Below are 25,624 nucleotides of genomic sequence, written 5' to 3'. Positions count from 1 at the left end.
TATGTAAGGAGTTTGGTTTGGAATTTCTTTAATACTTGCTTTAGTTTTAGCCAGATGTAAAGGAAATAATAATAATAATAATAATAATTTAAAAAATTGTTTGGTTCCAGATCCTCACACGTCAATAAATATTGTATTATTTTCTTAAATTTTAAATGACGATTTTCTGAATAAAATGATTCAAATTTTAAAGTTTCCTTGTAGCCACTGTTAGACAAGAAATAGCTATAATTATATATATATATATATATATATATATATATATATATATATATATATATATATATATAGAGAGAGAGAGAGAGAGAGAGAGAGAGAGAGAGAGAGAGAGAGAGAGAGAGATAGATACGATAGGATATGAAGGACTGGCAGGTTAACTATTTATTATACTTGTCTGCTGTCTGCAGTTAAAACTCGAAAATATGCTACAGAAATTAAACATAAATTACAGCTAACATCCCATCAGGTGTAACTTTTTATAGTCTACCTTATTCTAACGTTGCAAACAGTCACGACATGCATTTACCAAAACCCCGGTGGATGAGATTAACTTCGACCAAACCCCAAACCGCGAACGGATCAAAGAGCAGATAAAAAGAGACCGGGGTGTCCGACGACTGGAACTTCTCGAAAGCGAAAGTACGCGTGCGTGCGTGCGTGCGTGCGTGCTCCTGTAAGTGTGTGTGTTAGCTCCGCCCACAGACGGTCGTCTCCTCGGTGACGTTTCAGGCAGAATGTCGCCAGCAGCAGCTCTCAGTTGTAGAAATGGCAGCGCTGAGACAGGAGCATCGGTATGGGCTCTCCTGTGCTAAAATCAACAAAAACACCCCGAATCAAACTCTGTACCACGTCAAGCTCACTGACACCGCGATCCGGACCCTCGAAGCCTACCAGAACTTGAAGGTAAGACAATTTATCAGGTTCACCAACTTTGGAGCCTGTGTGTCTTTTTTCCTCTCTATGTTTTCTTGTTTTTGAATCGCCTCCCAACTCCGGGACCTGCATGAAAATAAGACAGTTCCTTATTTTAGGGAGAAAACTGTGAAGTTTGCCCACTTATCCCGATTACAGACGGTTCAAATGCCGTCGACAAAAGCGTTTTTGGTAGATAATTGTGTACTGCGTTACTTTCTTCTGGCTGTGTTACAGTAAAAGGCAGGCTGAGCATGATTTATTGTGATTATAACAAGCAAATCATTTCACTCTGGTGACTGAATTTTCCTGTAATCCGAGAAATTTGTTTTGTTTTGAACAGAAAATGAGAAGTTATCAAATCGTAATCTGCTTGAAAACCAAAACGTATTAGATTTCTTTTATGGCAAAGGTTTGTGGTTATCCCCTGGGCTTGTTTTCGTGTGTCAGTACACTAGATCTAAAAATATATGTACATTTAGATTATGGGAAAACGCAGGCGATTTCCTATAAACAAAATGTGGTTGGGGACTACTACCGTCCTCTGTTGGTATCATAAGTTCTGCTTTGCGTTTCCAAATGCGCACTACTTACTGTCCCTGCCGATCATTAAATGTTCTTTAAAAGGCTTTTTTCTCCCCCTGTCTATTCCGCTCTGATGAATAAATTAATGAACAAGCTATCAAGCAAATTATTCGACTGCTCCGAATCTGGAGACTGCTTTATTGTTTTTATGGTCCATTAGATTAGACCGGGATAATTTAGTCTGTCTAAATTGTCTTTCCCAGAGCAATGCTCGATAAGACAGTTAGTCCCAGTTATGACTGAAGTCATATTTGCTTAAATATATTTCTTGTTTGTTTGTTTCCTGCTTAACCATCAAAACAAGTCTATTTCCGGTCACGGGCCATAAAAGACAACAGCCCAAAACTAACTCTGGATTTGGGACTCGGTGGATCAGCTGTGTAGTAGGCATTGGGTCGGTGTGGCACGGTTTTGCAAGTTGTTGCTGTGCTCTTGTGTATTGTTTTTTGGCCTTTACACGCTTGGACGCCTGCCCATCTCCGGAGCTCATTGGTCTGTGAAGCAGAGTAAACTCCAGAGCTCATAGACCTGACAGCTTCTCCCAGGCCACAGCAGGCAGGCAGGAGAGGTTACTGCAAAAGTTTTCCAAGTCAGAGACCACCCATAGTAAATACGGTTTTAGACTGCTGGTCTCCCACCGAGCTGTGAAAGATGTTGTCCCAAGGAGCCGCAACCTGAGAGTTTCTGTTACTAGTTATGATTTATTTATGCTTTTCATACATGTGTTTTTGTAAAGCACAAGCTAGAGAATTATTTTATTAAGGAAACTATAAAAGCTTATCACATAAGGTCTGTAGCTGAAGATCTAATGCACTAAACCATTTTATAATGTTATAACAGTTTGTCACAACTGTTATAACATTATTGTAAAATCACAATTACCCAAAAACCAGCAGGTATTTAAGGAAACAAGGAAACCACTGCTGCTTTCTGCTCAAAAATAAGAATAAGAACAATTGCTTATTTTATGTTGATGAATTAATCTGCAGCTCTTTGTAATGGGTGCCATTTTAGCAAACAACAGTGGTTTTACTAAAGGTCAATAACATTTTTACTAATACTTCAAGTTACAAATCAGTAACAACTTTATGTTTTCCCAAGTTGTAATAAATTCCTTTAGTTTTATTTAAATGTGACGAGCCGTCACTAAACACCCATTAGTCTTCGTTTTCCAATAAGCCGTCATGTTTGCAGTTGTTAATAAATGTGGTTTAAATGCCACTGCGGTAGAACAATAAACATCAGTCAGAGGGCTTTTCCTCAACCTGGCAACCCCCTCAAAGAAATCTTGCTAATTGTTAATAAATAAACAGTCTGTTGACATTTGTAAAACCACTAGTTACGTGTTATAAAAGCACTTCAGTTAACCAATTATTTCAATTCTGTCAAACAGCGGCTCTTTTAGTGAGTAAGTGATCAAATCTGGACCTTTAACAAGTTAGACTTAGCCTTACGGCTGTGTTATGTGCTTTAATATTTATTATTCCATTCGATATTAAAAGCTAATGGATTATGAAGAAAATCAAAACAATACTCAATAGGGAAGACATTTCTCAAAGCTGTTAATAATAAATTACGAGCCCTGTCAATCACAGGCAAAGCTGTGTTTCGTGGATAACAGTCTCCAGCTATTTACTGAGAGTCGTGTCGACTCAAAAGCAGGCTTCATTTTTAAAGGGATTTTTCAAATATTTCTTTATCATTTAGCTGGGAGAGAAACAATATTGTGTTCAGGAGCTTAAGCCAGGTTTCACTGTGGTCTTGGAGAGCAGTACAGTATTTCCAGCACAGTGCAGGCTTGTAAAAGTGCTTTTTTTTTCAAAGACATATAATTGGTTTCAGAGCGTACTTTGTCTTTCCTATGGGATCTGCTTTTTAGCCTTTTATTCATTTAGAGGGGAAATTAGCCGAAACGCACACCCGCGCACAAACGCGCTCGGCCAGCCGACTGACATGAGCAAAGTTTTTTGCAGGATATGGAACGATTAACGCTCACATTACTCTCCTCTGATTAAAGCAAGCAGCATCTGAGCAGCGGACCAGCTGGGCGTGATGGCAACATTTTAGCGTTTTAAGTTCCCTAATCCAAACGGCAGTTATCTAGAAACAATGGCGGCATTTCTTTACTCATAATGCATGAGCTGTTGATTCAATCACTGACCAGTGTCTCCTTTTCTCTCTCTCTCCTCAGGCATCACTATCAAATCAGCCAGCGATTTGCTTCAAGGGGAGCCAAGGGGTAAGATGTTTTGCATACTCTCCCGCTAATGTCTGAGAACCTGAATGCTCTAATTACTTCTGATTTGTTGTGGAGCACGCTTATGACAGTTCCTCTGGAAGATGTCTTATATGATTCTTAAGAACACATCGTTGAAGAGGTGGTGATTTTCCAAATGTTTGGATGACTTTATTGTCATAGGTCGATGGGTTTTGCTGCCTTGAATTGTTTTATGAAGAAAATAACAGCAGTCAGTGCACCCAGTTTGAGGGAAAGGTGTCAGTCATATTCCAAGTCATAATAAGTTGTGTCAAATGTTTCTTTCTCTAAACGTGTATGTACAGAAATCAGATACATATCATGGCTTGGTGCTGAAAGTAAGAGGCCATTCCTGTGAAGCGACTGTAAAGAAAGATGCCTGTGTCCGGCTAGATTAGCCCGGCCAGTATTACACCCTCCCGAGCTCTGCCTGCTAGGCCTCTACACATTTACCACACAATCAGCCCTGTCTAAAAGGAGCTGTTCTAATCCCCATAAGAGCCGATTGCATTGACGAAAGTGACTTTGCTCTGTACACAAATGCTAGCCCTGTGTGCTCACATGGGCCCTAAGACAGGGTGTGCTACACCCCGAGGCTGCTAGCCAGGTTACTGGGTCAGGCTTGCAACTGGGGAGGCTTTGTTTTTGGAGGGGGGAGGAGGAAGGGGAGTTGGCAAACCCCAGGGAGCCCCCATGTCTCTACGCCTGTTGTCTCTGCGCAGACATGAAAGATCTGACGAGCAGGGGTGGTAAACAAGTGGAGGAATTTTTATCCAAGAAAATGTGCAAAATATGTTCAAAGTGCAAATGATGAATGTAAACATGTAAAGGAACATCTGTAAAGCCAGCAGCAGATTAACCAGCTTATTGCATCTTTCTGTGTAGCAATGTTAAGTGAGTGCAATTTAAGTGTGCTTTAATCACTGAATAGGATTTGGTGATTATATCTTGGCTGGCACATTACATATTCAAATTGCTTTGCGGAATTCAAGCATGGGCTCCCTCCCCCTCCGACAATAGTCCCAGAGCTGGACGATTGGGCATTAATGAGGTAGCGGCAGCCATTGGTGGTGGGGGAGGCCATATTAAGCCGTTAGTGGGGGGAGGATGCTGGTTAACATGGCAGTCTGGCACATAACAGACCAAGAGTACATCCAGTATCTATGTCGGTTGGAGGGTTTCACCATCACAGATGTAGATGTCCCCCTTATCTTTCCACTTGCTAGATAACTGTTAGCTGGATCATATCCTTTTCCCCAAAAGCAACATGAGGTCCAAGAGGTCATGCGTCTGCTGACAGCTGCCAACTGTAGAGCTTGATCACAAAAGCCACGACTGCCTTCTTTCTGATGTTTGTCCTTGCTGGCTCATGTCACGTTTCCTGTAAAAAGGGCACTTCCAGGGCCGCAGAAACCAGAAGAATTCTCCAAATCACCGTCCTGGCGTCAGTCCAGGGCTGCGTGGTATCAGGGGCCAGGGTTCCTATCAAGAAATAGCACGCTGAGGTTTTCGGCTGCTTTTCCCTCTGTCCCTGCGGCATTCTGCCCTACTATTGTAAATTGTCTGCCAAGCTTGTAATCATGCAATGAAAGACACAACAGGACTCTGAATCTGGTGTTCAAGGCAACTATGAAACACAAATTACTATAAAAAAAACAGGAGAATCTAGCTAACCCCTTCTTTTACTTGTTTAATTTGGACAAACAGATTTAAAACTGGATGTTATTGGAGGAAAGGAAAGTGAGTGAGTTTGATCAATGACAATACTTTGGGAGCAGTGAGTGGAAAACGGTAAAAAAAAAAAAAAAAAAAAAAAGGAAAAACGGCATATTTTGATGAATCAATAAGAACATTGTAGAAGAGAGTTTGAAAAGAAACATTCTGGATTCCTTAAAAGTCATCACTAGGATTAAGGAATATATTCGGAGCTGGTCTGGGTTCCCATGGTCTGGAATTTCACATCCCAGTGCTTATTTTCCTGTGCTACTGGCAATGCTGCCTGCTTGTTGGCATGACGTATATCCATTTAGTAAGAAAAGAACCTGGCCTTTGTTTTATTTAATACATGCTAAAGTCTACTGATAGGTAAAGGTTAGCTGCTTGTTAATTAAATGCGCGCACCTTTATGTTTTCATACATTTATAAGAAATCTCAGTCATTATCCTGCAAAGCTGTAGTGTAGAGTTGTTCGATGTTATACCGCAGCCCTGAAAAAAGGCTTGATGAGTCTAATACGTCTGTTGTTGCCATTTCGTTTAAACGCGTGTGCGATGTGCCGTGTCACCTGTGACGTCGGTTTTATTACCTTTTCAGTGCATAAACGGTAAACTGGAGTTGCCAGAGTAATTGTTTTTGTTTATGGCTCTGTTTTCATGTGCACAGCTGTCACGTACAGACAGTGGCGCTGGATGAGGGGGAATGCAGAGGTGCTCTTAAGATATCCTCACGACGACTGCGTGTGAAGGCAGAGTTAGCTTCCTCCCTCCTGCCTGTCCTCTTGATTATTGTGCCATTTCACCCCATGCCTTGGCTGAATCCTTGCAAGACATCAGGGCCTCTATCTCACACATGGCTGCTCTGACTCTATTCCCCTGTCACCGCACCACTTTGCCTCGCCTCGCGTTCATACTGCAAATAAGCTCTTCCACTGTGGGAGAGTGTATGTGTGCATGCACACCACACATCCTTTTTTTTTTCGCTCCCCCTTTTTTTCTGGGACCTAATTAGAATAACAATAACAGGAATGTGGTTGAGAGCTGTCCTCTCCCAGTGGCAAAGCGGTGAGAGGGAGAGTTGTCCCACGTGTTTCTGAAAGGGCACACGCCGCTCTATTCATCCAGATGTGTTAAGCGAAGCAAAAGTTCCTCTGTTCTCTGCCCGTTTGAGGCCCACTGTGTTTGTGCAGAGGCAGTTGGGATTTTTAGATCATACAGTATATTTTAGAACAAGCCCCATGAGATCCTAGGGTTAAAGAGGACTTTTTTTTAGTTAGCTTCTCTGTCATTACTGTATTCTTTGGCTTCTTTTGAAGAACACCGGTGTTTTAAGCTTACAAGAGTGATGAAAAGATGAATCAGTGGCTCAAGCTGGGCAGGCAATAAGGTGGCAACGTGCAAGTGAGTCAAACAGAATTTTCAGGATTAGAAACACAAATAGTTTTGCATTCGTGTTGCGTCTTTATGTAGTTTATTTACATTCCAAAGACACAAGTGCCTTGTTAGGAAACTGAGAAATAATGCATGACTCCACTGAAACCGATTTGCAGATTTAGATTTTATTTGTTGTTAAATTATACTCCATATCCCCAAAGTGAACAAGCAAAGCCTTCAACCATAAATTATTAACTAAAATATCTGCAAGGCACCAGAAACTGAGACGTGGTTCCACAAAGAAATTCATCAGATTATGTGACTGTTTTCCGGGATGATTTGCGCTGTAGGTCATGCTGCATGCCACCAGAATCAAGGTTCTTAAAGTGGCTTAAGTCAGAAGTATGAACCTGTATGGTGATAATTCCAGTTCTTGCAAAATGACAGCCCTGCAGCTCATCTCTTTTGAAAGTTTTGGAGATATTTAATGTTTATTTGCTCGTTTTACCTCATTTTCAAGGCAGGGAATTGTTATAGGATTACCAGTCCAGTAATGGGAGTGTAAGCAGAGTGATTGCAGTGGATTGTTGGATTATAAGGGGAACACATTTGCAGAATAACACAATCTGCGTGTGTGTAATAGATTTTATTTATTTATTTGGGAAGTTTACATATTGTATTGAGAGAAAACAGCAGCCTAGCTCTTCTACATTTGAAGGCTATTAAGTGTCGTCTCCATCCCTCTGTGTGTAAAGAGGAAGGCACCTAAAAGAAGGGGTGGGGGTGTCAGGGGTGCTGAGATAGGGAGCGTTTGTTGAGGATGACAGATTAGCTTCAGCTTCTTGGAAAAAGACTGATTCTGCTTGGCATAACAGGCAGTACCTTGGGGGTTGCTCGACAGTTGCCCATCCCCATATCCCCACAACAACTCCCGTCAGTCCCCACCCCCGCTTCTTTTGCTTTTCCTGTATCTACCAACCCCCCTCGATGAATAGATCCTCAAGCATCACCGCCACATCCATCCACCCTCACTGAAAGCTCAGTTCACACTGTAAGAGGTCTAAATGAATCTTTGAGGGTATGTAATTTTGATTTTAATAACTGTCACAGTGGATATGTTGCTCACACTGTAACAAATGAATGTTAATAACAAATTCCTCTCATTTGTTTTATTATTACTGTCAATCTTAAGTTACATTCATATATTAAACTGTATTTTTTTTAAAAAGAAACGTAACCAGTACACTAGTTCCAGTCAGGATCCATCCCCCTCTTCTACTGAGATACACATTCCTAAAGGAAGACTATTTAGGGCCATCCTTCATGCACTGGCTCTACTGGGAGTCAACGCCACCCCCATCCCTTCCACGCACACACCCAAACCCCCAATCCCTCCCTTTACCACCCAACAACACACACAGCCACACGTCCCTGCTGTTCATGAATAATCCAGGCGGCCCGACAGGCCATTGCACTCAGCTTTGTGGGGGAAGAAGCTAGAACAAAAGATGGGCAGCTCACAGAGCAGCTATGGCTGAGTAGGCTCAGATGAGAAGACAATGGTTACTAGTGTCAGTACAGACAGGGGCAGGAGGCAAAGGCTTCAGAGTAAATCACATATCCAGGCGCCTGCTCAGTGCCACCATGCCAAATACCAGAGCTGGGAACCTTGGCCTCCTCACATTCGTCTGCAGAGCAAAGAAACGAAAGAAAGGAAAAACTATCCTCTCATCTTTTTCTGCAGATGTTTGGCTTGCGCGTAGCACAGAGGTGGGCAAACGTAGATCTCATTAATGATCCCTTTCCCCCCCTCGCTCTTGTCACACAAAGACAGGGTTAAGAACTCTGTTTAACCTCATCAAAGATGAGCAGTTTAAACATGCTCGAGGAGTTACAGATGAAGTTTTACAAGGACATCACCATCGGTGCCCTTTGTCCTTGTTCAACTGCTGAGCCCCCTGCCAAGGTTTTCTGTTCCAGTCCAGTTCACACCTTAAAACAGCTTGAAAGTATTTGACATCTCCGCTCACAGGGCCTGGAGTAGCAGATGTGTCTGGGCTACAGCCACAGAGGCAGTTATTGTACTAGCCCGTGCGCTCGATGGGGGGGCCGCACTGACAAGGTGCTATGGATCGCCTTTTTGTTGCTCGAACTGTAACTGTCCGCCAGCTAAACTTTTACTCTCGCCATAATAATGAGAAGCAGTGCTGCACACAGCTCTCACTGCTGTGTGCTTCTTAATATTAAGCTGCTCAAATATATTAAACTGACACGTGTTAATAGCACGCTCTGATCATAGTAATACCAGATTAAGCTTTTCTTTGATTAATTAATCGTCAGATTAAAGGACTCGACAATCATAATTGGAATACTGTAGCACATAAGCAATTTAATGAATTCTTTGCCACGTTCTGAACCGGACAAGTAACCCTGAATTAATAGTTATCTCCATAATTATGAACTTTTTCCAGCAGGAATCAAGACAGAAGTCAGAAATTATTCAAATGGCATTCAACAGCACATTTTTAATAATTCAATTGACATATTTTCCTAATACAACTAAACCCCCTAGAATAAAATGTTTAGAGATAGTTTGTCACTAGTACTGAACTAAAATGAAAAGTCATTAGCAGCAAGCACACGAAGAAGTAAATATTGTTTCAGTGACCTCTGGGTAATGAAGCTGCGTTTTTCTTTGATGTTAGCTACTCATTTATCTCTGAGTTAGTAGCTGCATATAAAAGCTGTGTGTGGATCTTCTATAACCAATTTCCAATTACACTCTTTTTTTTGATTGGATAGTTTATTTTCTTTTTGTTTGTATTTTTGTTTGTTCAGCGTTGAGCGTTGAGCTCTGACTGATAATAGCCTCTCTGTTGACATTCCACCGAAACAGTCAAATATTTGACCTCTCTCCCTCCGTGTGACCCGTCAGGGTGTGAAGGTTCCTCTGCCTAAAAAAAGACAAAAAAGACAACACACACACACACACACACACTGGCGGCCTCAGGGGATCAGGCCAAAGCTCCATATGTGTATGACTCAGCGTCTCTATGTAAATCTACACCTACTACGTGACTGACAGCAGCCTCGGGATAACAGACCTGTTGGTGCAAGTTCTATCCTTGAGTTAGCACATCAAAAGTCCACTTGACTGTGATAATTAGTGTATTCTGCAGCGTTTAAAATTATAAACAGATAAACCTGTATTTGCTGATACTTCAGCACTACTAGTTGCTGCTGGTATAAAGCAAAAAAGTAGCAATTTAACCAGGTAACAAGTCAGAGAAAAAGGTTATTTAGTGCTCTAAACTTTTACGAGATAACATACAAAAAACTTATTGTTCAAACAATCAATTTTGGTAAGAAAGTAGCAGCAGTGTTGTTCTAGTCATTTTTGAGCAGTTGAAGAAATAATATTAGGCATATGTTTGTGCACGTTCCTTCTGAGACTTGTTCAAACTCAGGAGGCACCAAAGACGCAGATACACGGTTGGCTGTAAAGGACAAGTGCCTGCAGATGTGTCTACAAAATAACAGACAGTGACTCCTAAATTCTTCAAGTAAATGACTCGCATTTTTAGGTTCAGTGCGACTTACCCTTACTGGGCGCTTCATCATGATCTGTCGTGGCCTCGCAAACCTTATTTTCTGAAATGTAAAAAAAAAGGTTAAAACAAAAGGGTGGTTGAATTTCTGCACTAAAATTGTAGTTCCTGGTCTCTGTTTTTTATTCACAGAAGTGCAAGACAATTATTTAGTTGGACATATTCCACAATGAAAATATCCATGATATCACTCACTTGCCACAACAAGCTGTTGGACTTAAAATGTTAAATGAAAAACTGTAATATTTTTCCAAATGCTCTGCTTGAATAAACAAATAAATAAATAAATAAATTGATATTCAAGCTTGCATTAATCTTGCATACTCAGTGATATTCTTCAGATCTCCCGCTTTCTCAAAGCAAAGAGGAGGTGTCATCAAGCCTCTACAAGTTAACTGATACCAGCTAACCTTTTCTCATGATTAACTGTTTCCTGTCTGATATAGTTTGATAGCTTTTCTTGGAATTATGAGACAGTGGGTCATGTGATAGTTCCACAATTGCTGCTGATTAGCTATAGATACATTATCTCTCTTTTCTTGCCTCCTTTTCTGAGCTTTATTGCTAACGTAGGCAAGCTACTTGGTGTAGCTGTAGCTTCATATATATTCTAAGGTATGAGTGTCACCGGTCTTCTTAGTTGATAATATAAGAAAGCAAGTAAGCACAGTGTAAAACATCTGTGTCACTATGTGCTTGGTCATAGGGGTTATTGGGTTGCTGTTTCTGTCTCTAATGTTGTATGAGCTTACCTTACAATACAAACCTTACAATTAGGTTGACGTTTGTTGTAAATTTGTGATATTTAAATAAACTGAGCTATGGTTATTGTTCAGGCTTTATAGTCGTCTGGCGCTTTAAAGTTTGTTATCCTGCGGCTACGTAGAAAGGCTCTCCTCGAGAAGTCAGGAAGTGGGAACTAATGGGTTAAAAGACATATGGTTATGAAGCTTGAAAAGGAAGCTGTGAATGAAATGGGGGGCGACCTCTAAACAGTCTGACCTAAGTGACATTGATTAGAATTAGAATGTGAAGTGTGCAAGGTGGCACCGATGGGGGTGACAGGCAGATCTAATGCATGGCTGGAGGGACTCATAGTGACTGAAAAAGGGGACGTGGTGGCAGTATTGCAATGCTAAATGTGCAAGTGCAACCTCACTTTATCCCAAAGCCTTTGTTTAGCCGTACCCTGATTTTAAAAACAAATTTGCGACTTTTGTTGACTTATAATTTTGGTCGTGGCAGCCACTACTTTACTCTTTCAAAGTAAAAGGTCCCGAGGACGTGCCTCGCCTCTTATGCCTGCTCACTTTGATGCTTCTCTGGCTGATCATTTCTAATTACTGTTAAAGGGGGGGAAAAAGCAAAGCCGACATATGCAGGGCTCTGCTTTACCTCTTCATGTTAACGGTCAGACATAAATAGGTCAAAATTAATGGTCAGCTGTGAGTCTCAACTGTCCCCGGCCTTGTGTGTTGCTTTGCGTTTTGTGTTGACATGGGTGTGCATGAGGGAAAGCTGGGGGCAGATGGGGGGTGGGGTGAATGGCATGCCTTGGGTTTTTAGAAAAGGAGGAGGGGTGTGGAGGAGAAGAGCTGTTCATTGGCTCCCTGCTGCAAAAAAAAGTGCTTATGGCTTTGCTGCATGACTGGGCATTTGTGACAGCTATAGTCCTGCCAGCCACATCTGCCAGGGGGACAGCGCTCTCAGCTCAGTCAGCTCATCATCAATCAATCATGAACGGTAACTAAAGAAGTCCATCTGACTGACATTTGTTTTTTCTTGAGACTTGTGCTTAAAGAAACTACTGCATGCTTTGGCCTGAGGAGTTTTACTGGATCTGCCATTGAAGAGGCAAAAAAAAACAACAACATTTAGTCCTACTCATCAGTGAACACGTACTCGTGTTTGCAAAGCATGGGCAATAATCACGGGCTTCATCTGAATCTAGGACAGTCTATCAACAAAAGTGCCAAACTGCCCATTTTCAGGCTGAAACACAGCTGCAGGCAGTGTAGCAGAGAGCCACTACCCAGTGTGCTTTAAAGGACATATTACCTTTCTAAGTTGAACTATCCTTTCAGTGGAAGTGGGTTTTCAGGTCATTTTATGTAACAGGCTTCTAACAGTAATAGACTTCAACCTGCTGGCTTGTTTGTTGGAACAGAGCCGTGGACAGCCTGTGACAGAAGAGGTTATCGCCGGAGTGAAAAGGTTGTCCACTGTGCTTTTGTTATGTTGTGCCTCGCGAACAGGCTCTTCTTGTGACTACTTAAAGGTCATCATACGTGACCTGGGAGGCCTCTTGTTATGGGCCGCAAACAAAAGATTATTTAGGTGTCACTGAGATCAGGAAAATAAACCCCAAAGTTTGTAAGTTTGGCTGCTTTACTTTGGGTAGTGTTTTTGCGATATCACTGAATGAGTTGAGGCTATATCTGGGGGAGATAAAACATGGTTGTTGCATAACACGGCTCTTAAATTAGCAATGCTAGCACACGCAGACACACACACGCTCAAGCATGTCAGAGAACACTGTCAAACTGTTAATGATTACCAAGGACCGGCTTTTAAACGTTTGATCATAAGCATTTCTTTACTCTGTAAATCAATGTTTTTTAAAACTCATGGTTTTTGTTTCTTTTGTCTCGGATAGTACGTAAAGATCCCCGCACCGACCCCCGAGTCTCCAGATGGATTCAGAGTCTTCTCATTTTACCTATCCAGTGACAGCAAAGACAAGCCTCAGTCCAGCTTCGACTGCATTCATCAGTATGTCTCAGGGTAAGGAACACACACATAACTCTTTCCAGAGTCGACCACAAATGGAATTTGTAGTAAATTTGGTACCAGAGTGAGACCGCAGGACCAGGCCAAACAGTGGCCTCTCTCTTTGGTAATAGTACCACAACAGGCAGAGAATCACCGTCAGGCTCTATTCAACTACAAAAATACCCAGAGGCTGTCGTGCCACCATGACCTCAAAGGTGTGACCACACGTAACTGAAAACAGAGAAGTAGTGTTTATGCTTTGCCAGGTTAAAGGGTTTGTTAAAAGGTTATATTAGAGCAGCTTGTTAGAAATACAGTCATTAAGCCTTCATAACATTTGTTATAAAGAATTTAACTTGGCACAGAGTCATGGAGAAACAATGACAGGATTTTTTTCCTTTCAGTTGTTCATTTGATGTTTTGCTAAAACGAATGGATGGGATATAAGTGACAAATGAATGACACATAGAATTTAAGCAAAGATATCAGCTCTATGTTTTTATGTCTTACCAAATGTCAGATGTAAACATCGGTGCGTGGATAGATCCATACAGTTTCAATAGAGAGAGCATAAGGGAACAAAGGGTTGGCAGTATGTTTGTTTGCAATAGTATTTGCGACTTTATTGTAGTCAAACAAGTTGGTGAGCCAGCGATGGGGTTATCTGTCTCTTTGTCCTTTTGTTATGTTATTTTGAATACTTGCTGGGAAGCTTTAATTGCACTCAAGGTGGCATAGCAAGTTTAATGTTATCTTTATTTGTCTGCCACGCTCCGCGAGGGTGAAACAGACACAAGAGAAAGATTTACATCACTAAATATACATATGTACAAAAGCAATGATTCACTATCTCTTTATCTGACTAAGGAATATTGTTTATATGTGATGCAGCGCGGGAAAACCCGGCCACAGCACAGGCCGTGCACAAAAACAGCCGCACAATGACTGCTGTTTGTTGACTCGGCTTCACCGCGTGCACTCTCTCAAATATCTCCAAGAAACATATCTCCAAAAAATGTAGTTTATCGAACAGCTTGTGATGGATAAACCACAAATAAACAAACATCTCGTCTGCGTGTGCTTCCCGCATTGATGCCTCATTCATTGATGCTGGCAACTTTTCCGTCTTTAGCCAGTGGTGATATTACTCTGATTGCGATTTCTTGCAATCCTAGAGGAGTTGATCATTTACAAATGTGCTACAAGTAAGTGTTTAGGTATTTTCATCGTTACTAAAACACTGTAATTCAAATAACAGACATGTGTTCAAGTTAAAACTGTAGAAAGTAAACAAAGGTAGGTAAATGAAATCAGGTTTTTTGCACAGTAGTCTAGAATTTATCACATTTTAGGAAACATAAAAAAGTAAAAAAAATGAAAATATTGGTCTTATTTTGGTATTTTCCAGCACCCAAAGGTGTCTGAAAAAAATGCTGGGTGACAGTTAGAATTCCTAATTCTCCCTCCCTCTTTACACAGGGAGGGCAGGGATCACCTGGAGGGCCAGGGGAGCATTCAAGACAAGATCACAGTCTGCGCCACAGACGACTCTTATCAGACGACCCGAGAGCGCATGTCTCAGGTGGAGAAGGACATCTGGAGCCGGTCAGCAATTGAGATCAAGCCGGGCCCAAGTACGTTTCTTACAATACGTGCATCGATATTTTCTTGTGTCTTCCAACTTCATTTTACACAGCAGCCTTCAGGCATTTAGGAATCAAGGACAGATAACTGGAATTTTTTATGTTCCCGAAAAGCCTTGAAACCACCGCCTTTTAACATTTAATCCTTCTGATAATTACCATATGGTGCTATCACAAAATAAAGTTATCACATAATTGATCAAAGTGCCGTGTTGCAGTTACTCATGTGAAAGCAAAACCTTTTTCTTCTTCTTGCTTTCATTCTGACAAGATTGCTCAGGCACTTTGCCAGTTTCCCTGCCAGCATCATTAATGTGATTGAGTTTGCACAAAGTATGCGCTAACAGGTCTCATGCTGGTGAAGTTGTCTAAAATGTAATTACATAAACTGAAACGTTAGTCATTTTATATGTTTCCCAAAAACACCTAAATAGATATTTACACACACAACCTGTAGTGATCTGTGCCTGACTCCTGACTGAGGCCTAGTGGCATTCAAGCGCAGCGTTAGCTTAGGTTATGATTTGTACAAGAAAACAGAAATATTCCTCTGAGGCTTTTACGTGTGTATTCAGATAATAAATGTCAAAAACCACTGGAGACATCCTGGTGCAGTTACAGAATATCCAGTTTCAGTTAAACATGTCTTTTCACGTACCTTGCCATCTCCTGGACACTCCTGCAGAGAGGGAAAGAAATGGATCGCAGTATGCACTGCATGCAGTTGAGACTGCACAATTATTTTGCGGTAACTTGCCGTCTTTTTATGGTACAGTAATGTTACACTGTACAGGAAAAAAAAAGAGTCTATACATCAACTCCTAAATGCAGGCTACAATAGAAAAATGTACATAATTTGGACTGTATTGTATGATTTAATCTTTAGTTATGTTCAGTAGTACACACATTTTGGTGCTCGGAAGCTTGAAAAAGTCTTAAAAGAAAAATAAATTGAGCCATTTCCTGCATACAATTCCTTCTCAGGCTGTTTGGTAATTGTGTGGAAATATACCCGCACTATAAAGCGTGTAAACTCTAGTAGGTCACAATGGAAAGTCAGCAAAGCTTCCTTGAGAATCTTAAAACTTCCCCGAAGCGCTGCTTTAATTTATTGCTGTGAAACAATGGCTCTAGTCGCTGCTTGCTGGAAAGTTGCACTACAGGTTGTTTCAGAGCAGGGTGGATATTTGCCTAAAATTGACACGACATGGGTAAATTGTTGGAACAAGCTTGTGCAAGAAGCATGAAATACTGTATACTGCCAAAACTGCAAATTACTGTTAGAGTGTAAATATCAGCAGTTTTCACATTATCACTGTGCTGTAAAGCATCCTCTGTACATACAGCACAGTCTGCCACACTGTCCCCGTGAAAGCACTGTTAGCGTTTGACCTACAGCAACCTCAAAGCATGTGTTACAGCTATAATGAGATTACAATCTGTAGATATCCATAAGCACTGCCTGCTGTCCAACTGAGAAAGGTTCTCTCTGTTAGTTGCTTTAGTTTAAACGCTCTCCTGTTTACACAGCAGCTAAGCGTGCTATCTAACCCACTCACTGTTTTCCACTCTAAAGAACACTGCCTCTGCATATGTGCAGAGAGTGCAGTGTTTAAATTATTTACACGTTAAAACTGATTTTTCCGATTAGGATGAGAGCGTTGCAAGTCGTGCATGTGCATTACACTTAAGGGGACTGGCGACAGTTACTCCCTCACAGGTTGGTCTTTCAAAACCAGGTTGTATTTGAATATCTGGCCTGAGGACTGGATTAGCCCGAACATGTTGGCTGCGCTATTACAGGATACTGTGAATCCTGTTATCAGATCAGTTATAATCTGTAAGTTTTGTACAGGGTAGCGACTGTATTGCCTTTCATCAGCCTGAGATTATTACACCGATAACCTTTTAATTTCCTATCTCTAATCAAAGTAAGCTGCTTTGTTTTGACTTTAGGCAAGTGTGTGAAGGTCCAGCGGAAACAAGGTCTGGTGTCAAGCTCAGATAGCAACAACAAGCACTCCCCCAACAACAAGAGGAGCCTGGTTCCCAGCCCTGTGGCACACCGGCCTTTGAGGGATCGCATCATTCATCTGTTGGCCTTAAAGCCCTACAGGAAACCCGAGCTGCTGCTGTGGCTGGATAGGGAGCGGGCAACTCCAAAGGACAAGGCTGACCTGACCTCAGTACTGGAAGAGGTGAGATATCTGGTAAAATGCTATGTAAACACCTTGCCCAATGAGAAATTTCCTCAAATGCAACAAGTAAAAAAAAAATTCAGGTGAATACAAACCAGGCTGCTTTTTTTCCTATCAGGTTAAAGACTGACCATGCAAACATAAATAAAAGCCCAACATGCAATTTACTAGTAAACTACTATTTATACACCCGCTATAACTAGCTTAGTGTTATGCAGCTAAAAACTGTGCTTGAAAAAAAAAGAAAGTGACGTCAGTTTAGTTTCTTTCAGGCATATTTCCTGTGCTTGCTCACAATGTTTGAGTGTCCCACTGCAATCATCGAGTGGAGACTGTGCCGCCGCTGGTAGCTGTAATTAGGGCTCTGCTTTAATTATCTCTGGACGAGAAGATTGTGTTTTGACAGGAGGGGGGGGCGTGTTGTCTCCAGCTGGGATCTGACTACTTTCAAAATTGAAAGTGGTTGGTTTGGGCAGATTTGTATCAGCGGGATTAGGGTTAAACTGTTTATCAGACACAGGTAGTTTTTGTTTTTACTTACACATAAAGCCCAACGCAGCTGGATCTATTTTATTTTTATACTCAATCTCTTTTTTCCTGTGGATTGACTGAAATCTTTGGGGGTTTTCAGGTTGCTAAACTGAGCCCTAAAGACCACAGCTACTCTCTGAAGGATGAGCTCTACAGACACGTCCAGAGAGAATGGCCTGGATATCTAGAAGAGGAGAAGCAGCTCATCCACCGACTCTTGATCAGGTGATAATTAAGTTTTCAGGTATTTTTTCCATTGAGAGACTTTAAAAAGCAAAATGTTTTAGAAAACCAACAACTGGTTAGCTTAACTTATCAAAAGGACTTGAAACAGGGTAAACAACCAGCTCAGCTCAGCGTAAAGATAAAATATCCACCCACTGGCATCTCACAAATTAATATATTATTCTTTTTTTTTATACAAAAACTGGGGCGCTGGAAGGAGATTATCCTAAACTAACCGCCTGCTGGGTTTAGTCCATTATCACACGAATATAAGTGTCTGACTGGCAGCATAAAATTAAGCATATGTCCATTACCCCTAAGTTCTTTTTTAGATTTTCAGAGACTTCTCGTAGGCAGATAAGGCTAGAAGAAAGCGATAGATGCTTTGTGACAGTGCTGGCGTTAACACCGAAAGGCCAGTGAATTGATGTAGAAGTCTGCTGTGATCATTTTGAAAGAGGAGCTACTAAATGAGCTACTTCTCCGCACTGATGAATCGCTTAATGGACACATCAAAGCGCCGAAAAATATTCCCTGCGCCGTGTTGCCAAATGGCATTAGCATGGAGCGCTCAGAGTTGCAAGGCTGAGCTGTTGAGGGTGAGCTTCCACCCCTCGTGCATTTCCTCAGCCTGCCAGCCAACATGCAGGCCATGTGCTTCGTGAGAATTTTGGAAGAAGTGCTGTTGTCTGATTGCACAATCTCCCTTGTTTTTTTCACCACCCCCACTGAGTGTAAAAGTCTTACAATTGTAGTCATCGAATGATTCGCCAAGTGTGATAAAGCTGTGACGCTGTGCACATACTGTAAACTGTGCAAACTGTACGCTTCTTCCTTGTAGTTTATCCGTGCATTGGGGAAGGTCCTTGTTGTTGTGAAGGCTTTCTTACTACTCTCATGTACCTCTTGATGTTAATCTGTTCTGAACTGCACTGCGCATTAATGAAGAGGGTTGAAACCACTGGGGGAAGTGACTTTATGCAATGGCATCTGTTTGAGGAAGGAGCTGTAGGAAGCAGATTACCAGAAAATAGTGTTTACCCTTACAGAGGTTAAATCAGCTGCTATTGTTCTTACGCCGGCCTGTGTTTTGTCTTTGTGGTTGCCCCCTTGTGGATTTCATCACCGAAGACACGAACTGTGCCACAGAAACGTGCAAAAAGCAAAACGAGGAGGGAGAGAAATGCAGTTTTGTAAGGTTGATGATTAGAGCTTCTCTGAAAAGGCTGTCATCTCCACATCAAAGTAAATGATAATTTCTCATGTGCTTGCTCAGGAATCTGCCAAAGAAAACGTTGTGACTTATATACTGGCTCTTCCTGTTTAGCTTCACAGGCAATTTACCTTGAAGCTGCTGTCCAACTGAAGGTGCTGTGTTCTCAATCTTTCCTCAGGAAGCTTCAGCCACTCCACAGCAGCCAGCTGAAGAGTCCCCAGTCCAACCATTCATTCCACAAAACTCCCGGGGATTCTCCTTCACAGCTCAGTCCTGCCAAAACTCTCTCTGTGGTAATTCAACGTAATTTTTTCCCCCCCTGTTGCTTCTGTCTTATTAGACTAAGAATAGACAGGGAATTTCCTCTTATGCAGATTCACAGTACACCGTGTAAACATGGATATTGTTTGACATTTAGGGAAATGCATATTTCCATATCGCTCTGGGCATTCTTGCCCAGAGCGATATGGAAAAATTGACACCAGTCTTGTATCCTCTATGTTAAATAAGGGAAAAGTTAGCCTTCAAGGTTTTATGCTCTTCTTTTATGTTCTTTAAAAAGTTGTTAATGCTGTTGTTTCTTCTTAAACTTTGAAGTTTTGTTTACTTAAACTTAACCAAACTGCAGCTGAAAGCTCCTTTCTCCTTCAAGACCTTGACAGCGAACTTCTCCCTCTAGCACATGTAGCTGGATCTGGGTAGATTAACATGTTTATGTGCCAGACTGTGTCCTGGCAAGGAGCAATTGTTAACAACCAGACTCCACCAAGTAACTAGTCTCGGCAGAGAAAACATCAAACAACACGTTTCTCACATAAGCAGCCTTCAACCCATCCACAGTGAATCTAAAATTAAACAAATTTAATGTGTGAATTTATGCTCTTAAGATGATTTTGTTCCCTTTGAGCCAGAGCCTGACTGTTAATCGTCTCATATTGTGGAATTTTTGCAAAAGTGCTGCTTGCTGTAGCTTTTTATTGATGTAAAAGAATTTGAAATGGGCCAATCTTTGAATTAAAATGAATTTAAAAAACAGCAACCATAAAGTAAGAAGAATATTTCTGATCATACTTTGCAAACTTGTGTTTTCTTTTCCCCCAGAAACGCCCATCAGCTTTGGACCCATCCAACATTCAAACCCCCAAAAGACAAAGGCTATTAGACAAGTGCCAGCCTCTGCAGTCGCCCTCCTATGCTGACTTTGGCACCAATGGGGCTCGTAGCTCCTCTAGTCATGGAAACTCTAGCGGACACATTAAAACAGAGTTTGACAAAACCAACAATCATCTTCAGGGGAGCCCAAACGGTCTGTACTCACCACACAAACTCAGCGGGTCATCCACGGTTCCCAAAGCGGAGAGGACTGAAGCAGCTCCGACTGCACCCACCGCCAAGCCTCCGCACACTGAAACCTCCATGTGCAATGACCAGCAGTTCACCAATAGCCAACATAAAAAGAAAAGATCCAAAAAACACAAAGACAAAGAAAGAGAACGCCTGAAAGCAGACTGGATAGAAACTAGCCCAGACCTGAAGCAGAATCAAGAAAATCTCCAAGGTAAAGAGCAATAAAACTATAAAATGTCATGTTATTGTCACCCTCCGCGTTTCCTATTGTTCAGCCACCAATCATCATAGTCTTATTTGTGCAGGCCACGAAACCCTTCAGCTGTTAGAATTTCTATATTTTATATATGTTGTTTCTGGAAGACCACAAGGAGAAATCGATATATTTTTCTCAATTTTAATGATTTTAGATGAGCGGTTAAAACTCGCACACTGTCACCCTGTCTTTAGCCTGTTGATGATTGACTGTGGAACAGCTGTGTGACCTACGGTCGAGCGAGTCAGCAGGCAGCGGTTGCCTCCTACTCGGGGCTGCTGGCGTCACCGCTTGCCTCGGCTCGGAAATCTTATCAGACACAGAGATAAATGAGTCCGTCAGCCTTGATATGATGGCCACATTATCACATTTGCATTGGCAGTGCGCTTTAACCTTTTTTCGATGTGTGTTTTTCCTATCTACAGGCCATGAGGGAGAGAAAACACCTGTTAGCTGTGGCACAGCAGAGGATCTGCCTGATTATTTAACGTAAGATTAAATATGTTCTGTGTCCGGCTTTGTTATTTATGTCATATTACCAGATTTAGAAGGGATTCATCTCTCACTGAGGTGTTTAGGTTTCAGAGTCTGGCTGACTGTTGAAGTTCAGCTTCAAAATATTTATATATAGTGAAAAAATGCACATCTAAATAACATGCCACAAAGCTTCCCTGACAATTACTTAAAAAAAAAGCTTTTTATTCGTACATCTGGTCAACATATTAGGCTGTAATCAGTTACATTTCGGGCCTTGAAATCTGCCAATGTGCAGTGCCACCTACTGGAAACACAGGAAACGATGGCTCTGCTTCTTGGCTTTTAAAAAAATGTCAATGTTTTCCTCTCTTTCCTTCCTTTTCTTTAGAAAATACAGCACCATAACTGTGCTGGAGCAGCGTCAGAAGTATAATGAGGACTTCTGCGCTGAGTACGATGAATACAGAGCTCTTCATGACCGGATTGGGGCTATAACAGAGATGTTTGTTCAGTTGGGCTCAAAGATCAACACTCTCTCTCCAGGAACACAAGAGTACAAGGTACTGTCCGGTTTTGGAGGCTACTCTAGCTGCTCCGTTTCTTGTAAATCACCGCAATAGAAAACAGATCAGATCATATGGCACACTAACACCTTTTCTTATATTTGCTTTTTCAGCTTATGGAGGAACAAATACTACAGAAGTATCGCAAGTACAAAAAAGTAAGACTTATTGCTGTTTTTTTATCTAAACACATTTTTTCAGTGGTGTGCAAGAACCACAACAACATATTCTGGTTTTAAAAGAGTTATCTCAAGATATCATCTAAGATATGTTAGCCACGTTATCTTCATATCAAACCATTCCTTTTTTTATTGCTGATATGCATCGATGGCTCTTTTTAAAAATTCTTTATCTACTGATAATCAGAGATAAGCAAAGATAAGCATCTTCTCATAAAATCAGGTTGAAGCCAACAACATCTAACTGGACTCTCTTCCTCTTTCTTTCAGAAGTTTCCTGGGTATCGGGAAGAGAAAAAGCAATGCGAGTACCTCCATAAGAAACTGTCGCATATCAAAGGCCTGATCACAGAATACGACAGAGCGCAGGGACTCTCATAGTGATTGGCCTCGGCCCTTCGGCAGGGTGTAATACGACTGGACCAAAAGACTCGTAACGGACCCAAAGACTGCCCGGATGGGTCCTGAAGCCGCTGAGACACTATTCACTTTACTCCTTGGTCTTGATGTAATCGAGGAGCGAGGTTCTTTTTTTCTTTTTCTTTTTTTTCCCAAAAAGCGGGCCGAGTCCACGGACTCATGATCCGATGTTACCCTTTGACACCATCTGGTTTACAGCTGTGATTGCCGCTGGATTCTTTCTGCTGTAAAACGTGACACGGTGAAAGCCAATGGGTGTGATCATTCCTGCCTAAAAATTCTCCTTTATCCCATCTGAACTAAAAAAAAAACCTTAAAAAAAGTGTTGATTTTTAAGTATTAAAAGTGATGGTACAATCAGTCCTAGAGGGGAAACAAATGCTACTAAAGTCTTTATATTTAAAAATAGAGAAATTTATGCGCTTTTTGCTGATAGAAAGTCAAATGATGATTGATCAGTCAATGATCAGATCCCATATTGACAGCGATAGGACCGTGCCATGAACAGTTTCTCTCTTTAGACTAGATCATAATTTACTAATTAATTTATATTTCATTACGACGAGACAACAACAACACAAGACACCTTTTCTGCAGGATTGAGACCCTGAAAAGTCGATTTCTCTTTAAAATCTGCTTCTTTAGGCTTTTTCAATGATGGATTTTGTCCTGTAGCTTTCTGCTAGCATCCTGTTTCATTTCTGAGAAATGTTGAAATGCCACAAAACGACTCCTCGCAGTGCTATAACGCTGGTTTTTTGAGAAAGTGCTTGTGCACAGTTTCTGTCACTTTCACCCACATGTAGCCTACAGTACCAAGAACTGCCTTTTAGTGTCTAGTGAGGAAAAAAAACAACTATTGATTCAGAAATCTCTCCCAATTTATTTTGTGACAGGTTTACTGACATACATGAGCATGCTGTGTTTACACCTTGGTTATTTAAAAAAAAAATGGGGTGAGAGCATAATTCACTTGAGTGGGAGTTACATTTTGATATTATTCTGCTGAATGCGACAGCAAAGCCTTTATAAATTTTACTGTGTAATTGTTAACCCCACAGGGAGTATGGCACTGTAGGTCGCTCACTAAGTTCAAACCACTCTGGTTCGGCTGCATGTAAGGAGCAGACTGACCTCTAGTGGCTGCTGGCGAGACTTTTAGATGTTTTCATTTAACCACCACCTGCCATTTTATTTCACCTGAATTAGCCTAAAGTGCAAATAAGCAGATCAGATTTCAGTATTCTCTGGACATTTGCATCAGTGTAGCTATACTAACAACAGTTATCTTAAAGGTGGCTAAAAATGATAGAATGAAGCCAATATTTGCCTTGACATGTACATTATGTCTGACATTTCCACAATCCTGGTACCCCAGTTCTGAAATTGTCGCTGCTTAACCAGCTCAGACTGTTTCTGTAAATGTCTTTTTAGTTTGAAGGATAGCTCAGTTACTGGATAGGTGTTGTGCAGCAGTTGTCTTATCTGTGTTGTTTTTGTATTTTTAGCTTCATTTGTCGTTTCGTTATCTGTCAGATAATCACGTCCAATCCTAGCAAGCACCACTGTCAGGAGGAATATTTGCAGAAATCATTGCAAAACCAAGGTCCTCTTGATTCTGTCAGTGCAAATAGACGGTGGGGTCTTTTGCTATTTTGCAATCATCACTTTTTTGTTTCTTTTTAATTCATTCAGTACTCTGATATATTTGAAGGATTTTAGACTAGTAACATTTCCTCTGTCTCGGCACATATGAAAGTTTCCAAGAAAGATACATTTACCTGCATTGATGATTGGGGAAGGGGAAAATTGTAAACCCAGGAAGCACCAGCTTTGGACATTCAGTATTACCAGAACTAGATTCCTTAAGCCCCAGTACACAGAAAAGGGATCTTTTAGTTAATGTGCCTGGTTGGTTATCTTCTCAGGACCAGATCTCTTTAAGATTTACTGGTTTGAGCAACCAAGCAAATACGCGATAAACACCCGTAGCATTTGTGCTGGTACTAGAAAAAAGCAGCAGATGCTTCAGTGGTAATAAAGCACAAGGGGCTCTTAAAAATACAAAACAGTTTATTTGTATTTGGCACAAGAAAGGTACTAAAATGTTTCTACTGTTGGCAGGATGGAGCACCAGCTAGATCACGAGAGTTTAAAGTCGCAATTTAACTATTTCTATTAAATGAAGGGCTTCACACTTACAAATAAGAACATTTTACAATGATCAAATAAACCGTAGAAGAGGTGAAACTTCCTGGGCAAAATCACAGTATCATGAAGATAAATGTTCCATTTGTTTAAATGTGTTTTTGGCAAACCACACCTTTGATTTTTTTAAGGTGCTTTTCAAGTGCTGTCTGTTTTTTGTACTGTCACAGTAGCTAACTACTAAAGGTGCCTTTCATTCAAAGAGCAGAGTGAATCTACATATAACCATCATCGGTATTCTGGAAAAAGGAAACTTGGGGCTGCAGTATTTATAAATTTGTAGTTTAACACTGTGCCACTTTTCAAAGTGCTTTTTTCATCTTTTTTTTTTTGATAAAGTTAATCTTAGATGCCTTTTGAAATGCGTAACTATTCCAGTTATGACAAGCTGGATTTTTCCAAAATTATAGAAGCTGCTTGATATTTGCTCACATGTGCATTTGAAAGAACAGTCTGGACTTTATGTTTTGGCTTTGATTCCAACCTGGCAACCCACTTCCACATATTATTTGGTCCTGGCAAAAAAAAAAAAAGCCATGATAAAATGTGAAATGACCCTTTCTTCTTCTTCTTCTTCTTTTAGAAATCACTGCATTTGATCTAGCTAGGAGAGCAAATGTATTTATTATGTTCTGTGTTTGTTCTTTTATTGAATTCATCTCTGCATAGTTTGTTCATTCTTTACACAGCAAAACCCAAGTACGATGAAAGGGAAACAGGATATATTTTTGCAATTTTTGATTGTGGATGCGTTATCATGTCATCCTCTTGAGAAAAGCTTTCAAGAAAAATGTGTATTGTCTCGGTGAAATTGAAAAATAAAGGTCTTTTCAATTCAACAGTGCGTCATACTTCCTCAAGAGGGCAGTATTGCTCCATTTTTGAACAGATCCACTCGTTTCTCAGCAGACGCTTTGTTTTTAAAAACACATAACACTTTTAAACCGACCCGTTTTAATTAATTTCTCATCATTACGGTGTTTTTATTTGCCACTAAACTGTCACATTGATGGTATTCGGACATGTCAATCAATATGCACTGGACATTTTATTAGATACACCTTGCTAGTACTGGGTTAGACGTATGTCTGTGAAGGTTCTCAGTCATCCAGGTCATTGTAGTCTAAGGAGCTTGGAA

General features: G+C 40.9%; 1 protein-coding gene across 1 annotated transcript; it reads left to right on the top strand.

Annotated features, from left to right (window-relative positions):
- The first annotated feature begins 752 nt into the window (after positions 1 to 752).
- On the top strand, positions 753 to 25,325 carry LOC146382602 (RNA polymerase II elongation factor ELL). The gene is made up of 12 exons (XM_084933370.1): positions 753 to 903; positions 3,689 to 3,736; positions 13,108 to 13,235; positions 14,703 to 14,857; positions 16,823 to 17,064; positions 17,696 to 17,820; positions 19,215 to 19,329; positions 20,138 to 20,594; positions 21,065 to 21,128; positions 21,505 to 21,676; positions 21,793 to 21,837; positions 22,129 to 25,325. The coding sequence occupies exons 1-12, from the start codon at positions 766 to 768 to the stop codon at positions 22,237 to 22,239; spliced, it is 1,800 nt and encodes a 599-aa protein (XP_084789496.1). The 5' UTR covers positions 753 to 765; the 3' UTR covers positions 22,240 to 25,325.
- The last annotated feature ends 299 nt before the right edge of the window (positions 25,326 to 25,624 follow it).

The sequence above is a fragment of the Perissodus microlepis genome, chromosome 7 (genome assembly GCF_051167445.1).
Source record: "Perissodus microlepis isolate ML-2025 ecotype Zambia chromosome 7, ASM5116744v1, whole genome shotgun sequence".
In the NCBI taxonomy this organism is placed as follows: domain Eukaryota; kingdom Metazoa; phylum Chordata; class Actinopteri; order Cichliformes; family Cichlidae; genus Perissodus; species Perissodus microlepis.
The sequence above is the reverse complement of the archived record's forward strand: the minus strand, read 5'-3'. Positions and strand labels throughout refer to the sequence as shown.

What these genes read in the sequence shown, in the direction of transcription:
- LOC146382602 (XM_084933370.1), top strand. Translation starts at nt 766, where the DNA reads ATGGCAGCGCTGAGACAGGAGCATCGGTATGGGCTCTCCTGTGCTAAA. An exon ending in TGACCTCAGTACTGGAAGAG is followed by an intron (nt 17,065 to 17,695) that starts GTGAGATATCTG and finishes GGGGGTTTTCAG; the next exon opens with GTTGCTAAACTGAGCCCTAA. An exon ending in ATCCACCGACTCTTGATCAG is followed by an intron (nt 17,821 to 19,214) that starts GTGATAATTAAG and finishes ATCTTTCCTCAG; the next exon opens with GAAGCTTCAGCCACTCCACA.